At 45.3% G+C, this 23448-nt stretch overlaps 1 protein-coding gene across 1 annotated transcript in view; it reads right to left on the bottom strand.

Moving 5' to 3' along the window:
• Positions 1–1629: 1629 nt before the first annotated feature.
• The window catches only part of CD82 (CD82 molecule), a 34298-nt gene continuing 12479 nt past the window's right edge, over positions 1630–23448 (bottom strand). The window contains exons 2-9 of the mRNA XM_042813981.1: positions 20383–20463; positions 15863–15935; positions 13256–13380; positions 12478–12552; positions 6668–6775; positions 4684–4875; positions 4340–4423; positions 1630–3763 (exon numbers count right to left, since the gene is read on the bottom strand). Coding sequence (XP_042669915.1) covers positions 3686–3763; positions 4340–4423; positions 4684–4875; positions 6668–6775; positions 12478–12552; positions 13256–13380; positions 15863–15935; positions 20383–20445 — 798 coding nt within the window. The 5' untranslated portion in view covers positions 20446–20463 and the 3' untranslated portion in view covers positions 1630–3685. The remainder of the gene's footprint in view (positions 3764–4339; positions 4424–4683; positions 4876–6667; positions 6776–12477; positions 12553–13255; positions 13381–15862; positions 15936–20382; positions 20464–23448) is intronic.

The following is a 23448-nucleotide window of genomic DNA, read 5'->3' as shown; positions in this document are numbered from 1 at the left end:
GGAAGAATTATAGCAGCTTCTGAGTTCCTTGTAATCATGCAGAACGAGGAATGTCACCAATCCATTACTAGGGGCCTTACTTCAGGCCACAGGCAGGTCACAATACTCATGTAATATTAATTATTGGCATGGGACATCTATACAGCAGCTTGTTAGTTACACACAAAATGCTTCCATGTGCTGAGCTACCGCAGAGGATGATGCCACGGCTTTGCTACAAACACAAAACTTTGAAAAAGCCTGTATATTGCTCTGGTTTCTAGTTCCAGAAGCAAACCTTTATCCCAGGAGATGAAAAGGATGCTGGCCCAAGATTTGTGCACACCTTGGGAGTAGCAGCAGGTTTTCTGCTCTCTGAAGATCAAGTCTGTTTTTAAAGTCCTTTACAGAACACATTCATAAGCGTCAAATGGCTCCTTCCAGCTCCCCCCAGCCAATCCCCAAAGGAACAAAGGACAAAGGGAAACACGAAAAAGATGTGGACAAGGAGGGGGGTGGAAAAAAGAAAGAAAAGCAGTAGGAGGGGCTCCTCCTGCTATCTTCAACTTCCCGTGCTACTTTGGGCAGAAACCTCAGAAGCATAATCCATATACAGTAGTAGAAGACATGCAACAAAATATCCAACTGTGTACTTCTCCAAGAGATGGATGGGAAAATTATTCCTAAAATGCCAAGCAGGAAGCACAAATCGTTTATGAGAATACAATTGTAATTACAAGTTATTTTAGCTACCCTGCTGCCAGGAGTAACTAGGAACACAAGGAAGCGATCATTGTCATCATCTCATCCCCCAAGGGACCAGCCAAGGCTGCCGGTACTGCAGAACCGGGGCCTGAGCTTTCTTGGTAGAACATCTCCCTCCAGTGGCCAAAGGCGAGTGGTTTGCACAGGGATCAGGCACCTGGGGCCCAACCTTGGTACCAGCAACAGTTCTAGCAAAATTCTGGTCAAGCTTGGAAGTTGTTCCATTAAGTTGAGCACTCTGAATCGAAGGCCCCAGGGAAGTGCTGCCAGGTTTAGCTTACCAAAATAGCCACCACAGCTTGCCTTCTCTTCAGTGGCCTTGCAGAGACTGACAAACCTTTTTCAACAGAAGCCTGAAGCCTAAGGAAGGTGAATAGGAAGAGGGGAAAGAAAAAAAAAAAAAAAAAAAAAAAAAGCTAGGCTAGCAACAGCTGCATGCACTACAGGTATGGTGTGTGTTTTGTAAGTCAGCTCTGGAGTTGTGTGACCCCACAAAGTACAGAATACATAGATCTGAAGCAGTATCTTCAAATACTGACACCACTTACCTAGGAGATGGCAGGTGATTCAAAGAAATTACCATTTAGCCGACCCTAACTCAGCCTCACCTCACAAAACAAGACAAATTTTACTCTAGAATACACGAAAATTGCCACCTCCCTCTGACAGGCAGTATCTTTGTAGTCCACATCAATCTCAGCCACAGATACCAGAAGTTTTCAAGGACCTCAGATCATACTGGCATACACTTCCTGCTTTTTGGCAGAGCCCTTGCTATCTTGAAAAAGCAAGGTGTCAGTGATCTGCATGTAAAGCAGAAGGGGGCTGAGGGGAAGGAGGGAGAAAGCACTGCAATGCAAAACACATACGCAGAGATTAAATATATATTTTTTTTTAGCAAAGTCTTTATTACAGAAATATTCACTCTCTAGACTTTTATATCTGTACATGCATTTCTTCCAGTGGGAAGATGTTGCTAAAAACAGGAAAAACAAAAAAAAAAACCAAAAAAAAACAATTAAAGAGGAAACCCATCATGGGCCCCTTTTTACTTGCTGCTCAGCATTGGCATCTGTAATCAAACAAGAATCTTACAAGTAAGAACATGTTAGAGAATAGACTTTGTACTGTGAAAGCTAGCAAGCTCTGCTGCTAAGAAGGTGCCTTCTGCTATAGCAAAGGTCAGCTTGAAGGATCTGCATAAGAGAGGGCAGGGGTCTCAAAATAGCAAAGCCTCATCAGACCTCCATAAAAATCAGTTGTCCAGTCATATCTACTTTCCCCAGTCACTGTTGAATCCATGTAGGAGGACACAGCAGGGACCCACTGCTGGGGCCCTGCTCCTCTGCATGGGCCTTTCTCGCCAGAAGAAAAGTTGAGTAGGTAGCGAAGTCACGCCTTTGAACAGCTAGCTACTATCCTACCAACTCCATCCAGCAAGAATAGGACTGACGGTCTGGGACCACTTCTGTAAGGCAAAGGTTCCCTCAACCAAGTACCTTGTATCAAGGCTCAGACAAGGACCGTCCACTTCTCTCCCAGACTGCTTCCTACTTCCAGGGTAACTAGAATGCAAATGCAGCAGCAGGAAATCTGTTGTGCCCAGACTACCTCTAGGACTGAAGGTTTCTACCCGGCTCTGTTATCTAGAAAGTTGGGAGGTTTTTCCACCCACATTCCTTGCTTTCTTGGGCTCTACATCACTCTTTGCTGCTGGCCAATGGCTGAACAGAGCAAACATCCCAGCCATAAAATACACAAACCACTCAGCCTGTGCAAGTGCAAAACCAGCTATTTCTCTGCTGCAGTGCTTACACTCAAGACCAGTCACCAGCAGCCATGGCTCCAGACCACAGTGGAGTCAGATTGGAACGAATGAAAATAAAAGCAGTTTAATCCTTGCACCTAAACTACAAAAACTAAACTGGGCACTGGTAGCAGGGATATCTCCAACACGCAGTGCCTGCAATTAAGTCAGATCCTTCCATACTCATTACTAAAAACCACCGTTAATATTTTATGTTCACAGTGGGGGCAGGGGAAGAATCCAGTTAATCACAACTTTTGTATGAAAGTTGGCAACCCAATGCAATCAACACAGCCAGCCTGGGGCTGAGTCCACACTATGCAGCAGTCTCTGAAGAGCTGAAAAGAGCCAGAAAACTAGTGCAGGGATGAAGGAAAAGGAATAGAAGAACATGCAACCACCAGATCCAGAACCCAAGCAACCTATTCCAAAAGCAGGTGAGCACCACAACCAAAATCTGCCAGACCACACTATGACAGGTTGACCTGGCTCCCTCCCAGTGGCTTCTTGTCACACTCAAAGGGAAGAGCTCCACTGAAGGCAAGGCTTGACTGACTCCAGATGCAGGAGAAACGATGAAGGTAGAGCTCAGTAGTTCAGATGAGAGTCTAGGCTAGAAGATGCATAGCAGAAGAAGAATCAGGTTAATTGCAAGGCCTGTAAAGCATAACTAGTTACCACCACATCAGTAAGTAGGTGAGGCTACCAAAGCACTGGCATCTTGACAGCAGTTCTGATTCATGGGACAGGAAGTTGGTGTTTCTTTTGGAGGCCAAGGGAAAGATGTGGGAGAACAGGAGGGAGGAACAGTTATTGTACATTAGGCCCAGTGGGTTGTAGAATTGAGATATGAATAGGATGTGGGGCAGGTGGCAAAAGGTGTCTCGTGATGCAGGACAGTTAAGTTTCTGCTTCTTGAAGAAGAAATAATCCAGAGGCAGGATGTGCAGGTAGCCCAACGGCTCTATTGCCAGAAAATCAGGCTGTATTGCAACTCTAATAGTTCTTAGCAGAGTGGTATCAGAAATAGGATGTCACAGGAGTAATGGTCAATGGTTGGACAGTCTGGGTACGAGGCAGGAATGTTCTGTTTGCTCCTTTCTCAGTGGTGCCGTAGTTCTGGAGTCAAAAAACTCAAGACTTGGGCACTTTGGTGTAGTCTTCACTGTGTATGTTCTTGCAGAGTGAAATGGACAGTATCATCCCCAGCAACTGGAATAAGTAATGAAAAATGGGAAGTCAGTCACCAATCAGATAATAAGGTAGGAAGAAAGAATGGTATGGGGAGAAAAAAAATACAGGGGTATCCTTTTAATGGTATCACTAAGGCAAACAGAGTTAATTCCCCCCCAGGATGATGAAAATACATTGCTGCAAAAACAACAACAACAAAAAACAAACAAAAAAAAAACCCACCCAAACCTTTTACGGGCTTTTTAAGGCAAAAGTTGTCATTTCACTAGTGGGATGTGTGTGTGTGTGTAAAAATACATATATTTCATACCACATATAGCAGCAGAAACCATGAGTAAACAGGGCTTACTCCAACCAATGAGAGGAGCAGTTCAAAGCTCAAAGTAGACAATTAGTAGCAGTATCAACATTAAGCAAGCTGCCCATCACTTAAAAAAAAAAAAAAACAAAAAACAAAAAACAAAAAAAAACCAAAACTTTACCTTCATTAAACCATTTGTCTACTACTAAAAGAAAAAAAAGCCCAATAACTTTGTCTTTAAAAGAGTCTGCATAGAGAGACAGGATATGAACGTGTACCAGGGAATGACTTACCTCTACAACAGCAACACCTGTGCAGACCCCAAGAATGATACCAAGGTTGTCCTTCAACCAATCCTGTACCCCATCCACACAACCCTGTGGAGAAAAGACCATCAGAGGGGAAAGCAGCAAGGATTCTAAGTATCTCAAGACTAGAGATTCGTAACTTCTTGTGCATGCACAGCTTAAGCCTGTTACATGCTATGCCAAATTTCACAGTAGCTTTAGCAGAGAAGGGCAAGATCCCTGTCATCCTGTTCACTAAAGTGAAAAACATTCTCCAGAGTCATTTCCAGAGTAGCAAAAACAAGATGACTTCAGTGGAAGCTTCATGAACCCCAGACATATTCACTCACCTGCTTGTGAACAGGCCAGTCAGCGTATGTTGCAGTACCATTCACCCCAACATCCAGACTACATAAGCCTGTATTTTCCTCAGCATCCTTGGAACTATTGGAGCAGGAGCAGGGATACGCAGTCAAGCTTCTGTTGATAAGAATGTTATTTTTTTCCCACTCCTCTGCTCCATTCCAGCCACAGCAGGTAAGCTAATAAGCAAAGATAAAGCATAGTGGTCATAACGCTTATGATAGCGTATGATAGCATGTTACACACTCGAACAAACAGGCAGTGGATGCGGTCGCACACAGAGCGAGAACTTTTCACGGTCTGGTTCCTAACTGCGAAGTACCTCCAGAGGCAGCCTTGGCCAGCAGGGCACAGCAGCCAGCCGCCGCAGGGTGGCGCGGACATGCCACCGAGCCCCGGCTGCTCGCACTCGCCTGGCTGCTGCTAGGGGCTGGCTGGGACGCACATGAGGAAAGTTTTCCATCCAGAGAGACATTTACATTCCTATGCCCTCACGTGACAGAGCTACAGACGCCGAAGGGGAAAGCACGTCGGGAAGTCCAGCAAAAGCCTACGATCTTTTCTGGAAAGCCTATACTACCACACAAGCACTGGGATCCAGAGCAGAGAGATAATCAGATTTGAGGTGGAAGTTTAGGAAAAAATCCCTCTGCTCAGAGAAGAAACGTAGCGTTTCAGTCTGACATATGACAGTGGCAGTAAGAACAGCCGAACACCCACAACAGCATTAGCATTTGGTTTCCAAACAAGTGCTGAAAATCCAGCTGAAACTTCCCATCCCAGAAAGGTCTGGACTTTAAACCCGTAACTGGTGACAGCACAACTCCTCTACTCCCTTTCAAATGCAAACCGTAGTGTATTAGAGGAAGTAGATTCTTAACACTCCACTCCTCCACAGAGCTTTCTTCTGTTTCTACATTAAAACAATAGCTAAAGCAGGATCCTTTCTCTGCAGTAAGCCTTCCCTTGATTCAGCTGGCAAGGAGCTACAAATACAGCAATAGAACATAAATAAATCACTCCCTCTGAGGAGGAATATTACTGGTTAGTGTAAAGAACAGACAAGAAAAATGCTATTACTTGTACTGATAATACATCAGCCTCATGCTGGGCATGTGTTTAACTCCAACAGCCAGCAGGCTCTCTGGTCCATGGCTTGGCAGCAAACAGCTATCATGACTCCAGTGTGCCTGAACGCTGACCTAGTTGCTCAGGCATTGACCCTGATGCTAAAGCAGAAATCACAGGCAGTTGGATGGCTCCCAAGAATGCTCACGCTTGCAGAGGAATATCACAGTAAGCAGGCAACAGACACCAAGCAGCAATGCAGACAGTGCTGCTGAGTTGCCTGGCAATAAGCTAGGGACTTTAACTTGCTGTAGAAGTAGCATGCACTGTGGCTTTCACACAGACTAAGGCATTCCAGAGACACTGCAGATGATGAGCAGAAGTGTCAGGGTATCATTTGGTAGGCCAGACACATTGCACTATGCAGCAAATACTATAGAAGAAAATCAGTGTCTTATCTACCACTAGTAGTACTACCTGCTAATATGCAGGCACCAAACATCACAGACAACTTCATATCTCAGCCAAATCAGTGCACTATAATGTTAACCAACAGTCACCTACGCTGAAAATGCAGCTTTTTAAAAGATACCTGAGGAATGTAGATGAGACACACCTAAGTCAAGTGGTACAGGAGATGGTTGCAGTTCACTACCAAGAAACATGAATAGACTACATGACATCCAAAGCTACGGGGGAGCTTCCGGAAGCTGAGAATATCAAGTAGTGGATGTCCGCAACTGTGACTTGAATATACAGAACTGGAAAGGCATAACAGGATTGAGGAACACTGCTAGGCTTCTTGCAATACCTGTTTTCATGTCTTCAGCCTAACTTTATAAACCATTTTGCTGCACTGGCAAAATAGCATCTTTTTTTTCCTTGCTTCACCTTGTGGCTCACCTGTTTCTGCACGTAGTCCCACGCATCTTGTAAGTTCTTATCTTCACCATTCACAGGGTCATAATCTTCAATCAGTTTTTCAACTATGCGTGACAACTCTCCTTTCAGCTGGCAAATTAAAAGAAGAGCAAAAGTCAGATCAGTCAATTCTTTGTAACTTCTTGTGGGTTTACTCTACATGACACCCCTCCTTATCAGTTTTAGTCCTGCTGCTCTGCTGCTCTCATAGCAGGGAAAAACAAAGGCTCATCATGGTCACGGACACTGAAGCACTTTGCTTTGCTCTAGTTCCAGTGAATGAGGATAGAGCAAAGACAAACTGCAGGTGATTACAGGCACTGTAAAAGAAAAATGAAAATGGAATGAGCAGTAGCTTCTGCTTAGCCCTTTTCCAAAAGACCTGAAGGAGACAGTAATCTGTGCTCAGACTACCATACTCCCACAATACAGCCATTTCTACTTTGCAGCAAAAAGATAGAAACAGTAATACAATCATTGATAAGTAAGTATCATCTGATTGGCACATAAGCAGTAAGGAAAAAGGCAACAGGGCAGTGGAAAATCCCTCAGATCGACCTTGAAATAGTTTATTCTGCAGTCTTATCTATGCTTTGGAGAACAGGCAATAAATATCATTGACAAGATGAAATACAAAATGGGTTTACCAAGATAAAATCCCACTTTGATGACCAGATGGCATTTCTTGCTGAGAATTTTTTTTTCCAGGCAGAAGTAGACACATGAAATCTACCCCAGCTTTCAGTGACGTGTGGCTTGCTGCTACGTAAGAGGAAAGTTGCTCTGGAGGAAGTGAGTTAATTTGAAATCCCCGTTTCCTCCTTCAGTCACTTATTTCAAGCTTACTAAGTGGGTGGGAGACTGCTTCCTGGCTCCTCAGAAGTTGAGGAACCTTCCTATACTGATTAAGGCATTACGTTTGCCACACTGTTGGTAAAAGACACATTTGACATCCAAAGAAGTTCAAGAATCAGACTGAACAATCATACAGACAGAAAGGGAAGCAAAGTTTTTATCTCACAGGATAGCAAAGCTGTGAAGTTGCTGGCAAATAAGTGTACTGAGGACAACTGGAGATCTACCACAGTAAAACTTGGGATGCTTAGTGACAACAACAAAGGCAAGCAAACAATAAAAATAAAAATCTACAGACTGCAGTGGTACAGTATCAAGAACCAAAACATATGGTTTTACATGTATCAGGACCAGTACAATAAGAAAGTATACATACGCAGTTTCAGTCTTGAATGGAAGCTAGGACAGCAGTTTTCCTAAGCAATACAACAGTTAGCACTCGCCATTAAGTCCCTGCCTTGGTGCAGAGAAGGCTGTGAACCTGATGAACGGTGAGAAATAGAACTGAGTAGGGCATGTGAAAAATCGCTGTCCACCACAGGTGAGAAAAAGGGGAAGGATCAGTGCAAGCTGAAGGATAACACTGTCCTGTGGACTCACAGATAATTTCTAAATTTGCACTGAAAGGGAGACTTTGATCTGGGATCTCAGCTACTGCAGTTCATCCCCGAGTACTGCTGAGGCCCTCCACCTCTCAGGAAGGTATGAGTCACTCGGCTGCTGCGTGCAACTGTTTTTTGACATACAGCCTGTGGAAACTCCTGTTTTTCCCAGGGCATTGATCTGTCTCTCCCCAGACTCCCGGAAATGCTGCTTCTGTATTGAGACAACATGTACTACACCTGCCTAAACTGTTCACTGACAGTCTTACAACAAAGCTCAGGCTGATCAAATAACCCCTACACACCCATTCCTTGTCCAGAGATTTATACCACCCCTCATTTTGATGAGAGGTACAAGCTACCACCCAGCAGGTTCCTCAGCCCCCTTCCTCCCTCCTCTCTCTGAAGATCTCCTCAGCCAGCCTGTGCACAAGGGACAGCTAATACAACTGTCACTGTAAGGGACAGAGCCCTATCTCAAATAGCTCAAAAGAAACATCACTAGACAGCTAGAGTGATAGCACAGAGTTACATCACCCCTAGCACTGGGATTCTTCCACCTCAGTGTATTACCTTTTAGTCTGTGGTGCCACAGCATACTTCATATTAGTGGAAAAGGTTTTTCTCTTTCTATTAAGCACTGTAAAAGACTGTGGCAAAGCGAAGGACAATCAGCAACAGAAAGCAGTGCCTACTCATTTGCTTGCTCTACCAGCTACTTTTTCTAGGAAACTGCAGCATGGCTCACAGCAATCACCTACATCAGGCCAGGCAGATGGGAGCCACATGATCTTCCTTCTCATGATGTCTAACTCTTCCCCTTTTAATTACTTAGCTTCCCCCTTTTCCTTCCTTTCAAATCAAGGCAGCCTGACCTGGTTCCTACTAATGAGATTGGCCTTAGATGCTGCCATAAGCCTGATCCAATACTGAATCTCTGCATTCCCATCCTCACCCTCCTGCACACAGGGAGGGAGGCAAGGAGGGACAGGGCTGTCGTCTTGCCCAGGGCCCATCTGGCCCATTTGCACTTACGCCAGAAAGAACCAAGGGTCCCTTCTGCAAGGATCCCTACCAAAAAGAGCCTCCATTCTCCAATCTGGAACCACACCACAAGCAGACATATGGCCAGAGTTAGACGTCCCTGATTGCAGCTGCACAGGAAGCTGCATCTTTTCTCTTCCTCTATTATTATGCAAGAATAGGCAAGAAGTCTTAAAAACAGCTCTGGTTTCAAAAGCGTCATCTAAGGAGGCATCTAAGGGAAAGAAAGCCAAGGATTCTTGGGTGTTTTATGAAGTAACTGGAGAAGGTGGGGATTATTACACAAACAATGGTACAGATCTGGAAAACACATGCAAAAATAGCTTGCTTAGCTGGCAGCACAGCTCAAGGGGGAGAAAGGCACCTGCAGCTGAATGCCTCCCTGCACTGCCATACAAAGCACAAGCCTAGAAAGGCATGCTGAACTTTAGCTTTTCCCTCTTCACCCAATAAAGACTTCTCAGGACATAAGATGTGTGGAACATGGCTGCTCCAAGACACTGATGCCTCTGTCCAGCACCAGAAGGAACAACTTTACCACCAAAGCCAGAAAGCAGCAGGGCTATCAATCTCCCTTTCCCATGTGTTTACTGAAGAATACAGAAAAGCTGAATGCCAGAGGCAAAAGCATACATCACTGCTTCCAGCCATCATCACAGGACGAACCAACACAGGACTCTTCCACTATTAGACACCACTGGTCATCTATCCTGCCCCTCAGACTCAAGCAGATCCTTCTCCCAACGCATTTACTAGGTTCTAGTCTGCATACTGAAACAGGCCCCAAATACAAGGGTGACCTCACCCCTCAGTCACTCCAGATTCTGAAACTAATGCATGCCCTGGAACCTCAGGCACAAATGTTTGCTACAAAGAATAGATAGAAAGGAGAGTAATTCCTAGGGCACTATCACCCTCCTTTGCCCAAGGCACTCAGAACCAAGCTGCAGAGAACTGTGTGAACTAGGACCTCATCCAGGCTTCTCAGGTCCAAAGTGTTGCGATCTAAAGAGGTGTTAAGTGAAACTTACAATGTTGCTATCCTGCTGTCCTAAAAAAAGCAAACAAACAAAAAAAACCAAACAGAAATATCCCCCCACAAGTTTTCTGTAGGGGAAATGAATGTTTAACATCCTCCTACAGTGGGCAAGCCCTGGGCAGTTCCAGTCCAATGGGGCATTCCTCCAGCCATGCCCACAAGACAGGCAGAGCTGCAGCCTTCCTGTCAGGTTCAGCATTTACAGCTACACTGAATTGCTCAGCAGACTTCCATATGTCAGTGTGGGGAAGGATTCTGACACTGAAAGTGAACAGATTTCAACAGAAACATAGGCCTTGCCATGCAGGCCAGCAAGTGAATCTGTGCAATATCTATTGATCAAGAAGTGAGCAGTACAATAATCTCGTCTCCTCTTCTCTAGTAGAGAAATTAAGACTTCAGTAAAAAGAAGCAGAAGAGTATCATCTTGCAGCACTTGATCCAGGATTCTTTCCTTCACTCTTATTATTCCTTGTTTTATATCTAACCAACTTCCTGAAGTCAGAAAGGAAAAACAAACATGAAGAACACAATGGGGAGTGGATCCTGAGAAGTTTTCAGTCTTCTCCACTGTACTCTGAGCTGCCCTGGGATGGCATACATCAAGTGAAGCAGAGTGACACGCATAGAGTCACTGAAGCACAGCCCACAAACCAGCATGCGAGAGGTTTTTGCCAAGACATTCTTGAAATTGTCTTCTTTCCCCCGCCCCCCCCCCCCTCCCCCCAATTGTTCTGGGCAGGTACTTCAGACGATCCCTGACACAGAAGGTCTCTGGAAAAGTTTTACCATACGTTCTGCTCACTGAGAACGGCTGCATGTGTTCAAACCCCATCTCCCCCTCCGTTATTCTGATGGATCTGGACAGTTATTTCAGCTGCGCTGATTTTGCTGTCTGTGCAAAACTCTCGGCACTTTCAATCTCCCCCTGATGATTGAGGTCCAAACAAAGAATTACAGCTAAAATTGGAGTTTCCTACATTGAAGTAACAGCTGGAGGAGAAGTACTGAGAGAGGTACAGAACTTCATGACTTGGGAAGTCGTATTTCCCCAGCAGCAGGGAAATGCCGATCCTCACACCTCCTCTGCATTAGTCAGAGCTGTTGTGAATCAGCAGCCTGTTTTAAGTCTAACTTCACATATCAGATAATCAGTGTTTCAGTTTCTCCTCTACCCTCAGCCAGCCCAGAGAGCAAACTACATTCACACCACACTTGGCAAGGAACCCAACCAACAGCTGCTCACAGTCACCACAGCTACTTGCACAAAGTTCCTATCAGCTACACCAGGGCAGGCACCTCCCACCTTCCCGACTTCACCACCAACTTCCTCAACCACCTACTTTTGTAAACACCAGCAGAAAGACTGGCTTAGGAGAAGCAAGCACAGTGCTGCAGTGGTATGGATATGTGGTTATGCGGCAAAGGACAGGGTTACCCATATCTGGTACTAGAAACCTTCATGCCAACACAGGAGCCAGCAGGGACAACACAGTTTTAACTTGTTCCCACTATGTGAACGTACCTCTCATTTGAGGTGGCAATTGGTTAAAAGGTCTAACCGAGCACTGTGCAGGCCAGGAAACCTATAGCCAGGACAGGAGGCTGCAATGCACTGACATAGCTCAGAGAAGTTATTCCTTTAAATTCTGGAGACTCACAACTCTGTGCATATGCTGTGAAATTCCATTCCTGACAAGAGTGGCCCACTTCAAATTGTTAAACCACTTGGCTTTAAGCTCCAGTGATAGCACAGGAACTGTCAGATACTAGGGATTGCTCTTGGGAAAGAAAGGCAGCTCTTCCAAGAAGAGCTTTATGTGCAAGTTCTTAAGAGTTTAAAGGATGGAACATGATGACACAGAGTTAAGAAGGTTGGACTGGTAATCCAATATGGCAGCTGTGATGACAGTGTGGTAATTACTGCTATTACTACATTCACAAATAGTAGCCTAGAGCAGGATCAAGATGGAGTATGGTCAAAAAGCTTTTCAAGAATTGCTCTTTACTTTTCCCACAACGAGAAATAAAGCCTATATACTAAACAGTTTCCTAATCCTTGAGAAAGTAAGGCTACCAAGCCTGGCAGATACCGGAGAAACAAGCTGTACAGCAGCTATAGTGCTGGTGTGGAAGAAAAGACAATTCAGTTGTGCTTGCCAATTGTATATCCAAGTTGAAGAGCATTTTTAGGTGTCTTCTGTTCCCCCAAGGTAAGCCTAGGGAAAACAAACACAGACAGTAATACTCACTTCTTCTTGCTGGAAATAGATGACCAGTCCTGCAGCCACCTGAGTTATGAGAATCAGCATGAGGCAGGTAAAGTACTGGAAACAAAGAGAGAAGACATTACCATTATCAGTTTTCATAAAGTCTGCACGTAAGAGCAAAACTTTCAGTGAGACTTCATTTACAGAAAAAGTCACATCTAGCCAACATCTTTGCCTGCAGACAAGCTCAGCTATCAAAAATACTCTTCACAGTGAAAGGCTTAAGTACAAGCCTCTGCAAGTACCAACAGCAGCTACAACTTACTGAGTCAGCACACTTCAGCACTTGTCTCATTAGGCTAACAGGAAGAAGACAGTTTATGAACATCACCTGCATGTGTCACTCCAGCCAGGATTCCCTCTCCCACCCCCAGCACTGTTATAGTCTGTTTGACCTCAACTGGTTGAACTCTCTCCACCCACAGCAAATTGGTGTTGAGACTTTCCCGGTGCCAAAACAAATGATGTGGCCATAACTGGTTTCCTATATACACGTGCTCTGAATAAGCAGTAGTATATCAGCAGGTGAAGGTTTATGAAGGTAGTTTTGTGCCATTTAACAGAAAATTTTACATAGATAAACCACTGGTTGCAGCATGCTGACCAGGGAATATAAAGTATGCAGATAAAGAATAAGATCTGAGTTGACCTGGCAGAAGTATTGTCCCCAAGGAGACTTGAATCTCAGAATACAATCCAAAATATATTTTGCTGGAGAGGTATCAAAGGGTAATCTAAAAGACCAGATGAATTCTCTCACCAGACCCAAGAGACATCGGATTTCATTGACTGCTCCAAGACAGCCCAGGAATCCCATCAGCATAGTGAGAGACCCAACACCGACCAGGATGTATGCGCCAGTCCTCACAGAGGGAGATGAGGTCTCTGCAGAGGCCAAGAGAAGGAACAAATTAGCTACTGACAAACATGACAACTGCCATCATCATTTGGAGAATTGACTCCATATCCACATAAGTCTGCTATCTTCTACAAGAACAACACATGGAAGCATGTCAAATATGGGACAGAAGACTGCTTCTGGGTCTTCTGATGAGGGAATACCACTGAAGACAACCTGCAGGTCTGTATTATCTCAAAGCCTGGAGGATTAAAGGTCACTCCAAACAACCGCACTCATTGCACACCGTTTCAATACTCATCTATGACTCCTGTAAATAGATGCTAATTCCAGGATCAAAACAGGGATTGTGCCCAAATGTAATGCTATAATGGGATAGAAAGTACCACAATAATAGCACAATGGCAAAGTCTTTGGCTACAACAAATGAGAACAATCCCAAATGCAACAGCTGCAAACACAGAAATGAAGAAAGCGATCTGCTTGCCTTTGGGAGACCTCAGGTGGGCAAGGATCTTCAGCAAGAGATACCCTCACCTCCACTGCTAACCCCTAAATGAGATCTGGGAAGGGCTGGATCCTGTATGAATTGCATACACCTGAGCTTCCCTGGGTTGGCCCTGCCTTCCCAGCAGGTGCTCAGTAACTGGTTCAGGACGTGACTTAGCATTTCTGCTACATTAAATTAGCTACTTTTGCACATCCTTCTAGCAGCTACCACCCACTGTTATCTGGAACATCCGCATTTTCTCTATTTTCAACAGCTTTTCATTCAAGTCTAGGTAATGTTATTTCAGACATGCTGGTGCTGTCAGTCCTCTCAGCATCTGATTCTTTAAGCAACAGAAGAAAAAAGCCCTTATATCTGAGTTGGTCACAGTACTATTTCTCGCTGAATAAGACTAGAGAAAGGCATGCATTATGGCATAAAAGTTCAAAGAGTCTGGAAATAGCAACCAAAAACCAAATTGATCATTAACAGAAATCTGTAAACCTGTGAGTTGGATAGTGCAGAAGAATGTCCAGTGATTCATGCAATTAATATTTCTAGAGCTCAGCATTCAGTTTCCTAGAAAGAAGTCCCAAGAAACAGGAGAATTCCCTGAGCTCTTCTAGAAATAGGTTAAAAAGAGACAATAACTGAGTCCAGGCTAATATTCTCGCTTAGTCAGTTTCTCACTATAAGAAAAAGCCATTTCCAGCTGCAAAATCCTTCAGAGAAGCCAGAGCAGTAGATAGGCAGAGGCCATGCTCACACCTCTCATCTGCAATACGCCTTGTCTCAGAAACGTGGCCCTGCTGGCTGGGCAAGTCCTGCTCTGCTCACTGTCACTCCATGTTTTCCCCTGCGCTGGGCCAGCTGCCAGGCAAGCACAAGAGGCCCCTTGGCAGCTGGCTGCAATGCCCTGCTGTGCAGAGCTCCTCCAACGGGTTACTAAAGCAGAGGAAGAGAGGGGCAGGCATGAGAAAGGAAGCGAGGAGCAGGGAGAAAGAGCTGAGACTAGAAATTGCCAGGAAGGAAGTAAAATCTTCACACACTTTGTTATTCTGGGTAAAACGGGAAGAAAAAGAGGCAGACCAAGGGACTTGGAACATTCACAGTGGTGGCGACAACCTTAAGCCTGGGGGAGTAGCTGCTGCACAACTGGCACTGATCACATCTCAGACCCTAACAGATGATGCAAGTAGCCAGGCCTTGGTAAGCCCCTTTTCAGCTATCTGTATTCAATGTGTTTCTGCTCATGCTCACACATTACTTACCACCACCCTTTACTAGGCTTCTCGCCCTTTTAATGGTGCAGTGTTAGCCAGATGCCACAGCACAATAAACAGAGCAGCCTGCAGTGTCTGTGTGTACTGGCCATAGTGGGGGTGTTCTCTCCGCCCAGCATCTTTCAAAAGCACTGCTAAAAAGCAGCGACTTGGGAGCAGGAGTTGGGAGATAAAGGATTGGTGTAACTGGGAGCAGAGCTACAAATGCCATTGCCATCCATTCCTTGGGCAAACAAGATGGGGCTACAAGCAGCATTCATCTAGCATCCAATTTTCACTACAGCATCTGACACTGGTGACATAAGCAACAATTCTGGATGCAGTGACAATGAATAACACAACTTGTTAGAAGCCCCCGCTAAGAAAAGGCACAAAGGAAGCAGTTTGTCAGAGCCAAAGCTGTTGTGGCAATACAGCATGTAGAGAGAATAGGATGAAATAGTAGTCCTTAGGTTTAAGATGAAGCATTTGGGTAGCTGGGTGAAGAGTCAATAGTCTTACACAGTCTGACCACAGTGTTGCAATCCACGAGACTAGCAGAAACACCATGTCTTGAGGCATGCTCCTTTTCACCCTGTTCTTACTAGAGGTTCATCTCGCCATAAACCATGTTGTTGCTCAGGTCACGAAGCCTGCTAAAAAACATTGCCATCCCCAAACTAAACCACTAAAACACAGAGCCCCAGACCAGAGTCAATTAAAAAAGAGAAAGATGAAGAAGAAACATGGTCTTACGCAGAACTGAAATGAAGCTGGTTTTGTCGGCCAAAATCCATATTCCAAAACCCAGGATCACAGCACCCAGAATCTGAAAGAACAAGAACAAAACAAATATTTGTATAAACTAATAAGCCAGCTATAAGAAGCAGTAACCCTTATTCATATTTCCAGAGGAAAAACAACTATTCTTTTGCCGTTCCCACCCATCTCCCCCATGGTACTCCTCCCAACATAAACAGGATTAGCATGACTCCAGGAAGAGAGCTTCAGCCAACTGCACAGGAGCCCCAAGTTCTGTTTGGCAGACCTTCACACCATACCAGAGGAAGGTTCAAAACAGTCTGATGAGAAGCTGCTGCTAGAATCTTGCACGAGGAAGTGCACAGCTTCTCTGAAGATCTGAGGGAGCACAAGAGCATCTAGCATGTGATTTAAAAGATTTTTTGAACAGAGAAACTGACTGTAAGGGACCAGACTGCAAGCCAGCTGCCAAGGATTACATAGCTGTCAGCTGGAACCTCCCCAGGAAGGACATCTTGGGCTTGTCAGGCTCTGCTACGATGTTATGGCTTCAGCCCACAAACACACAAAACCAGTAGCATTCCCTTTGCATGCAGGTTCCCATGAGCAAAGGGCTTTTCTTCTTCCAGAGCCAGGCTCAGGCATTTTGTCTTGTGACCCTATGTTACGCCGGAGCACCCTAACCCCTCAATACTCCAGCCAACACATCTTCCCACCAACTGTTATGAAACATCAGTCACAGCCTGTGCCTCACCAGTTTTATCTAGGGGAAGGATTAGCAGAGCAATATGTCCCTGTGAGTACTCAGCTGTGTCCAGATCCTAAATCAAGAAGGCCAGAAACATACAGATTTCTCACCTTGTTTTGAAGGAGGAGAGAGGAAAAAAAAAAAGTGTATTCTGTTTCAGCCTCTAGGTATTATTGTACATTGAGATCACTCCAACTCCCAAAATCAGGATCGTAACACCACTGTACCACAATGAAGTCACTATGCTAAGAAGCCTGTGAGTTTGCTGGATTTCTAGGAAGCCAAAACTTGTGCAGCGCAGACAATTCAAAGTTGCAGAGTGGTGAAAGTTCTAAAATACTGTAAAGGAGCAAGGGAAGGATAAAGGCAAGTGACGTGCCTCCAAAGGATGTGAGCTGCAGGCAGTAGTTCTTACACCAGCAGAATTTCAGCAGAGGATGAAGCAAAGTACTGAATAAATCAACAGGACTGAAGAGAGGTGGCAATTCTGTGCTTCATTATAGAGTGTTCAGATAGACCATGGAAACGTCAAACCATCACCTGAAGCAAGCTGGCAGAAAGCCATATGGCAAGGCATTGTCAACACATTTCCAAAGTTTACACTGTGCTTCAGCTCTTCACACAAAGATGCCTTTCTGAGCAAAGATAAAACAACACTCTGAAATAAGCTGCTTGCAAGCTTCCTGGCTTGGCAGAGGAATAACACAGCTCTGGGAGTTAAACTAGAAAGTCACCGAGCAAGTTTCCAATATCTGAAGACCAACGAAGAACGGCATCTCAGCTGTAGAAAGCATGCTGCTGTTGTTTCTCAGTAAAAACAAAACAAAACCCAACAAGATGATAGTAACAAGAATCTTTGTATCACATCCCAGTGTGTTGCACAGGAGCACTGGATCTGTTGGTCAAACTGGAAATGAAAGCCCCTTGAATATACAACAGCTGGAGGCTCCTAAAAATTCCTCTTAAACTTCGTATTCACAGGAACTGCTGAATTTACAGTTTGAGGCAGTCTCACATTTAAGCCAGTCTTAATAAAATATTTGTCTTGAACAAAGATGCAAACTGGGCTTTGTGTGACATCTCTTTTGGCTCACTGACCCCGAGATGTCACCTCGGTTTTGCTGCCACTGACAAAACACAGAACTCCTGCTGAACTGAGTTCCTGGGAAGTTATTTGTTATGAGGTACTCTGACTACCCAAGGCCTGTTTTCACTCGGAGCTTTGCTCTTGTCCACAGCTCATGTGTTTGCCAGGAGCTGCTGCTGAGAACACTAAAAGGGGGAGGGCAGTGAGAAAAGAAACCACAAGGAAAAAAATACTGCTCCGTTTACAACCCTATTGTCATATCCTAGCGGGAGGGTATCTCTGCTCAATGTCTGCAGGAGTTTCCATACACAGCTTCTGCCTTTGGCTTGGCTTCAGTCTCTGCACATGGGAATCACACCTGATGATGCCCACAGAGTTAAATTCCTCTTCTATGCTGCCCTACAGCCCCTGAAGCAGAGCATGGATGTCTCTCCCTCACCCCAGCAATGAGGATGTACCCCAGATCTCAGCAAGATCCAAACCCAAGCTAGGAAGATACAGCCCCCTGAAGGCAGCTCTGGCAGTTTTCCATAGCACAACTCAATGAAGAGGGTTATGGAAGAACTCTGCTGTCACTGGACCCAATCAAGCCCTAAGTTCTGAGAAGTATCACAACTGATAACTAGAGGCCTTGTTTCAAGTTGCAGTCTGTTCCATTTACGGAGGTGTTTGGGAGAACTGTTTTCCCTTTAAGGAGAAGCACCTGCTGTAGCCTATGCCTGCTATCCAAGGAAGAGATGTGTAAAGTTTTAACTAGAGAAACTAAGCTTATACCCTAAACTTATGTTTTGGCAACTTCTGAGACATGTAGGAAAGCAGTTCAAACAATCCTTTTCCCTTTAATTAAAGCAGGTCAAACCTTCCCCCGAAACAAGGCTCCAAGGCTGCAATACACCAAGTCCCTGAACTACTTCAGCTAGAACAAAGGACCTCCTTACAGTCCTCAAACTGTAGAGAAAAGCTATTTCAACAACTAACTTCTGAAAGTGGCACCAGGGTCTCTAAAGGCTACATTCATCAGCTCCAAGTCAGGCTAGAGAACACTGCTGGCAGAGGGCTGGCCTTCACAGTGTAACCACAAAGGCTCAGCTCAGTATCTTTCCAGAGGACAAAGCTCTATCTCCAGCATTAACATCCACACTGAAGCAGCATGAGAGTCTTTTGCAATCAAGCGTAAATCTATGGAATAAAAGAACAGTCCCTGTGAGCTGACAGCTTGTGGAGCACGAGCCAGCTAGGAGAGCTGCCCAGCTCTCAGCCATCACTGTGGGCTCTGGCTGGCCAGCAGCACAAGCTTCAGAGGGCAAGGGAACAGTAGGAATTTCTTGAGCTCAGAGCCAGGCACTCCCCATAACTGAGCTCAGCACCCAGTGCAGCCAGCACGAGGGTTGCAGAACCTCTCTGTGCTGGAAGCTCACAGCAGTGCTGCAGCAATTTTTCTACTGGACTAAAGCTGATCTAGAAACATCTACATTGTATAAGCTTGGACATCCCCCATTCACACCCTGAACAACTGTAACAGGAAAAAGCTTCTTGGGTCAACTACTTCCTATGGCAGCCAGATAGTAACAGATACCGCTTTTCTCAACATCAGGCACATGCAAAAAGCCTGCCATCAGCTGAAACAGCTCAAAATCTTCGCTCCAGAGAAGCAGTAAGCTCCACTGCAGCTTCAAATGCCCCCTTTCCATGGGGCAGCCCTAGGGGAAAGACAGCACCTGTAGCATAGCACAGCCACGCAGGAGCAGAGAGAGAAGCTGCATTTAGGGACAGACCAGAAAGCAGTGTTCCCCTTATCCTGCCTTCTTTCCCACCTCCACCTCCCAGCTTGGCCCTTCCCTTCCCTAACATGCTACACAAACGGTAACAGTATCAGACAAGCTATTCTCTTGTTGATATATGGAAAGTAGAAGCCACCTCCTTCAGCAGAGCAATATTCCACACCAGGAGTGCACCAACACTGCCATCACTGGCCCTTTGCTCGCACAACACACAGTATCTAAGTTTCACAATAGGATGCATGTGAGAGCGTGCCCCTTCTAGCCCCCATTTGACTAAAAAAAAAAAAAAAGAAGAAAAAAACAAAAAATGCTCAGACTGGATTACCTTTTGCTGAGGCACACGCTGGAGAATAACTATCCAGAGGCCTGCTTCTTTTCCCCAGCCAAGCCCTCCTCAGTCTCCCCCTACCTTCCAATTCCTTTTCAAACAGGGCACTTGGACTAATTCACCTTGTTAAAAACCAGAACCAGCCCTTGAGACTGAAACAAAATTAGAGTTGTTCTTTGAAGTCCCGCCTGACCTATTTATGAGGGCAGTGCTGCTACTTGGCAGGTTTTGTAGCTTTGCTGCTCAGGGGCAGCTTTGCTGCTGCTCTAGATGTAGCAGAGAAAGAAGCTACCACGCCTCTCCATCCAGCAAAACCTCATAACTCTGGCCTTCCATTCCCATTGCAAAAAAGTAGATGTGTGCACTGGAGGCAGCAAGTGTGGACCAGGAGCAGAGCACCTAGTCATACTTGGAGCCAGCAGCTCCAATGTGCTTCAGCTTCAGGAGTTCCATTCTCTCTTCCAAAATCTGTGTCATTTAATGAACACACTGGGCCAGCATCCAGAAAAAAAACCATGTTTCCAGCTAATTTTAGTTCCTACTTACTCCGCAGACACCCACAATACTTACAAGGAACAGGAGATTGAAGAGGAACAGGAAGTACTTGGTGACTTTCAGGCAGCCAGACCCCATCTTCTCTCACTTACAGATCTACAGGAAAAGCAGAAGAACGAGTGGCTGTTAGCATCAGGTTCTCCGGGCAGATTGGACAACACCCTCACCCCATGCAGAGCTCTGCATCACACAGTAGGTCTCACAGAAGGCACAGCAGAAGCATGCATTGGACAGACATCCTGAGCTGTCCTTGAGAGCAGCAAGACAGGACAACATCGTCATTACAAATACAGCTGCTGCAAAGACCTCCCAGAGCTGACAGAGCTATCAGATGTTCCAGAAGGGATTTAGTCACATATACACTAATTCCATCACTATTTGCACAGAGTTTGTGTTAACAGCATCAGCCACAACACCAACTGTAGCTGCTAGTCCAGATGGAGCAAAGTGATGCACTTATCTGAAGACAGAGCCCACAAGAACAGGTCCTGTTCCCTCTGAAAACTCTCATCTCTTTGTGACCCCTGAGCAAATGAGGGAACACTGGGTCAACCTGTAAGGTAGCATGAAATCAAGCTTCTTGTGTGCAACTCTGCACTGGATGGCTCAGCAACACTTGAGAACCAGCAAGTCTACTGCATACCAGCAAGTTACTCACATACTGCAAATTCTGCTGCAATTGCAAGACATGTAAAATTTCAGCAAGTGCCCATTTCCATAGACAACCTCAGAAGTACAAGGCAGCATGGGATGATGGATTGGGATGCTGCTATTAGTTTGTTGGTACCAGCCATGCAAGCTGTAGTTTGTGGAGTGGCTAGTAGGCGACAGAGAGGGGAAGAACAGAACTACAGTACAGCTCTTTGCCATACAAAGGACATATCTGACTGTATTCCATCTTATTTACTATGGCTAGAGCCTATGTAACCCTGCATGAGAAAATATAGGCAAGACTGCTCTCAGCACTGAGAATTCGGAAGCACATCAGCAGTGGGTCCTTATCAGGTCTTTGCATTACAGGACTTCAGGAGTAAATACGTCTGTATAACTGCAAAGTACAAGTTCTCACTTGTCTGACAGCAAAGAGCTCAGAAGTTACTGACAAGGCCAGCAGACCATCATTGGGATTGGAGTTCTCCTGGGGAAGCAGCACAGCTGACTGACACATGGGGACAGCTGGGGGGGAACACCTCAAAAGTCAGCTTTCTTGTTTCTCCTTCCTGTCCCTGAACAGCTACAACTTCCTGCAGAGGGAATGGAGCTCTTAAGTTCCTTAAAATCTGCTTTGGCAAGCTCCTTGCTTCAGACAGCCCACACTGCTGTGGTAAGCAGCAACAGTCAGAGGAAGAGCAGGACAAGCTGAGGCACTAGTCTTGCTGGGAAGAACCAGGCCCAGTGGGAAGCACGGTCAGCAGTGCTTCCAGCTGCCAGCCTGGGTGTACCAAGGGTCACAGGAACCTAGTGCACTCTTTTGTTTCAATTAAAGGCTTTTGCTTAATCTTATTAAATATTTAGGTTAATTCTGGAGCTAAACTGGTATGCAGGCCTTGTTACAACGGGCTAGTCTGCCACCAAGCAGTGGGCATCCTCCTCTACCATTTAGGAACCCTCCTCAATATTTAGGCAGCCAGGTCCCGAGGCAATGATGGACACCTGCTGTGAGGGATACAAGAGCTCTTCTACCTTTTGACCTAGCCATGCAATAAGCCAGATAGATCTCACACAAGCCATCGACCTTCTTACCAGGTGCCCCAACCTAGGTGCAATCCCTGTTTCTCCAGCCCAACGAGCAATTCCCAGTGCTTGCTCCCAGCAGGGAGTAGCCACGTGCTGCTTATCTCTGACTCTGCCCCCTGCTATTTTGATTAGTTGGGAAAACAGACTTGCTGAGCTATTAGGATCATTACAATAGTTACCTAAGGTAATTACATTGTCAAACAAGCTGAAAAGAGCTCCTGTGGAAGAAGCTGTGCCTGAGGTGACGGAGCAAAAGATCTGCTTTCAGGGCCCTCTATTCCCAGATGTTTAAGGCATTCTAGTTTCAATATTTTATTAACAACCAAAAAACTAACTGCACATTACAGCATTACATGTCACCCTTGCCACAGGGAGATACACCTCCTTCATAGCTCCCAGCAATAAAGAAACAATTCAAAGTACAGTTTTCAAGCCAAAAGTAAACCAAGTCTTTAGAGCTTTTCCCTGAGCTTTTACCATAACTACGGGTTCCACATCCTGAAATATAATAAGTTTTCCAATTCTCATGTTATCCTTAATAAAACTTTGCTTCTGTTCATTAAATTAATTAAATTCCTCAGGATCCTACCTTGTAAGACTGCACAAGCAGTCACAACACAAGCAACACCGTGTAAGTAGCAGCTCAGTGGAAGTCAAGATGGGAAGATAAGTTTGGATGTACCACAACCAGGCATACCCACAGGCCGTGAAATGTGTGAGTTTCTCCATCTGGCCGGATTGCTGAGCCCAGAATCAGGCAGGACCCATGGCATGCACAGCACAGCCCTTGTTCTTGCTCTTGCCACTGAAGAGCTGACTGCTCGCCTCTGGCAGCTGCCTAACTTTCCAGCCCCAACATCCTGCAGCAATGCGTGCAAAGGTTTAATAAATGAAGCTCTCAACTTTCTAATTCCACTGTTTGTTCACAGTTATGCATTGTTTTCTCCTTTTCCTCTCCACCCTAATTGCTTTCATCATTCAGGTTCTTTTTACATATTTTCCCCACACCCATCCTTCACTAAGCAGTCCCACGCGGTCTTTTCAACATTTCCACCCACACGCCTCTGATTTTCCATGTCACCCTTGACAGTAATGCCAGCTCTGCAGAGCACTTCATAGAAGACCGTACAGTTGATTTCCACAGCACAATATCTCCCTGCCTCTCCTTCCCTATTCTGTGATGATACGCAGGGCTATTCATACCTGTCTAGCAGCTCACTACTGCAGTAACATCTCAGTTGCACACATGACCTGGTTAGAGTTGGTGTGGCTGAATCCAACTAGCAGGGCTCTGCCCCAGGATCTGGGAGAAGGTATTCCTGGGCTAGGACTTTGGGTTTCCAG

The sequence above is a fragment of the Centrocercus urophasianus genome, unplaced genomic scaffold, assembly GCF_019232065.1.
Source record: "Centrocercus urophasianus isolate 14NV4802_14NV808 unplaced genomic scaffold, USGS_Curo_1.0 seq_14, whole genome shotgun sequence".
In the NCBI taxonomy this organism is placed as follows: domain Eukaryota; kingdom Metazoa; phylum Chordata; class Aves; order Galliformes; family Phasianidae; genus Centrocercus; species Centrocercus urophasianus.
This window is presented reverse-complemented; position numbering and strand designations above follow the sequence as displayed.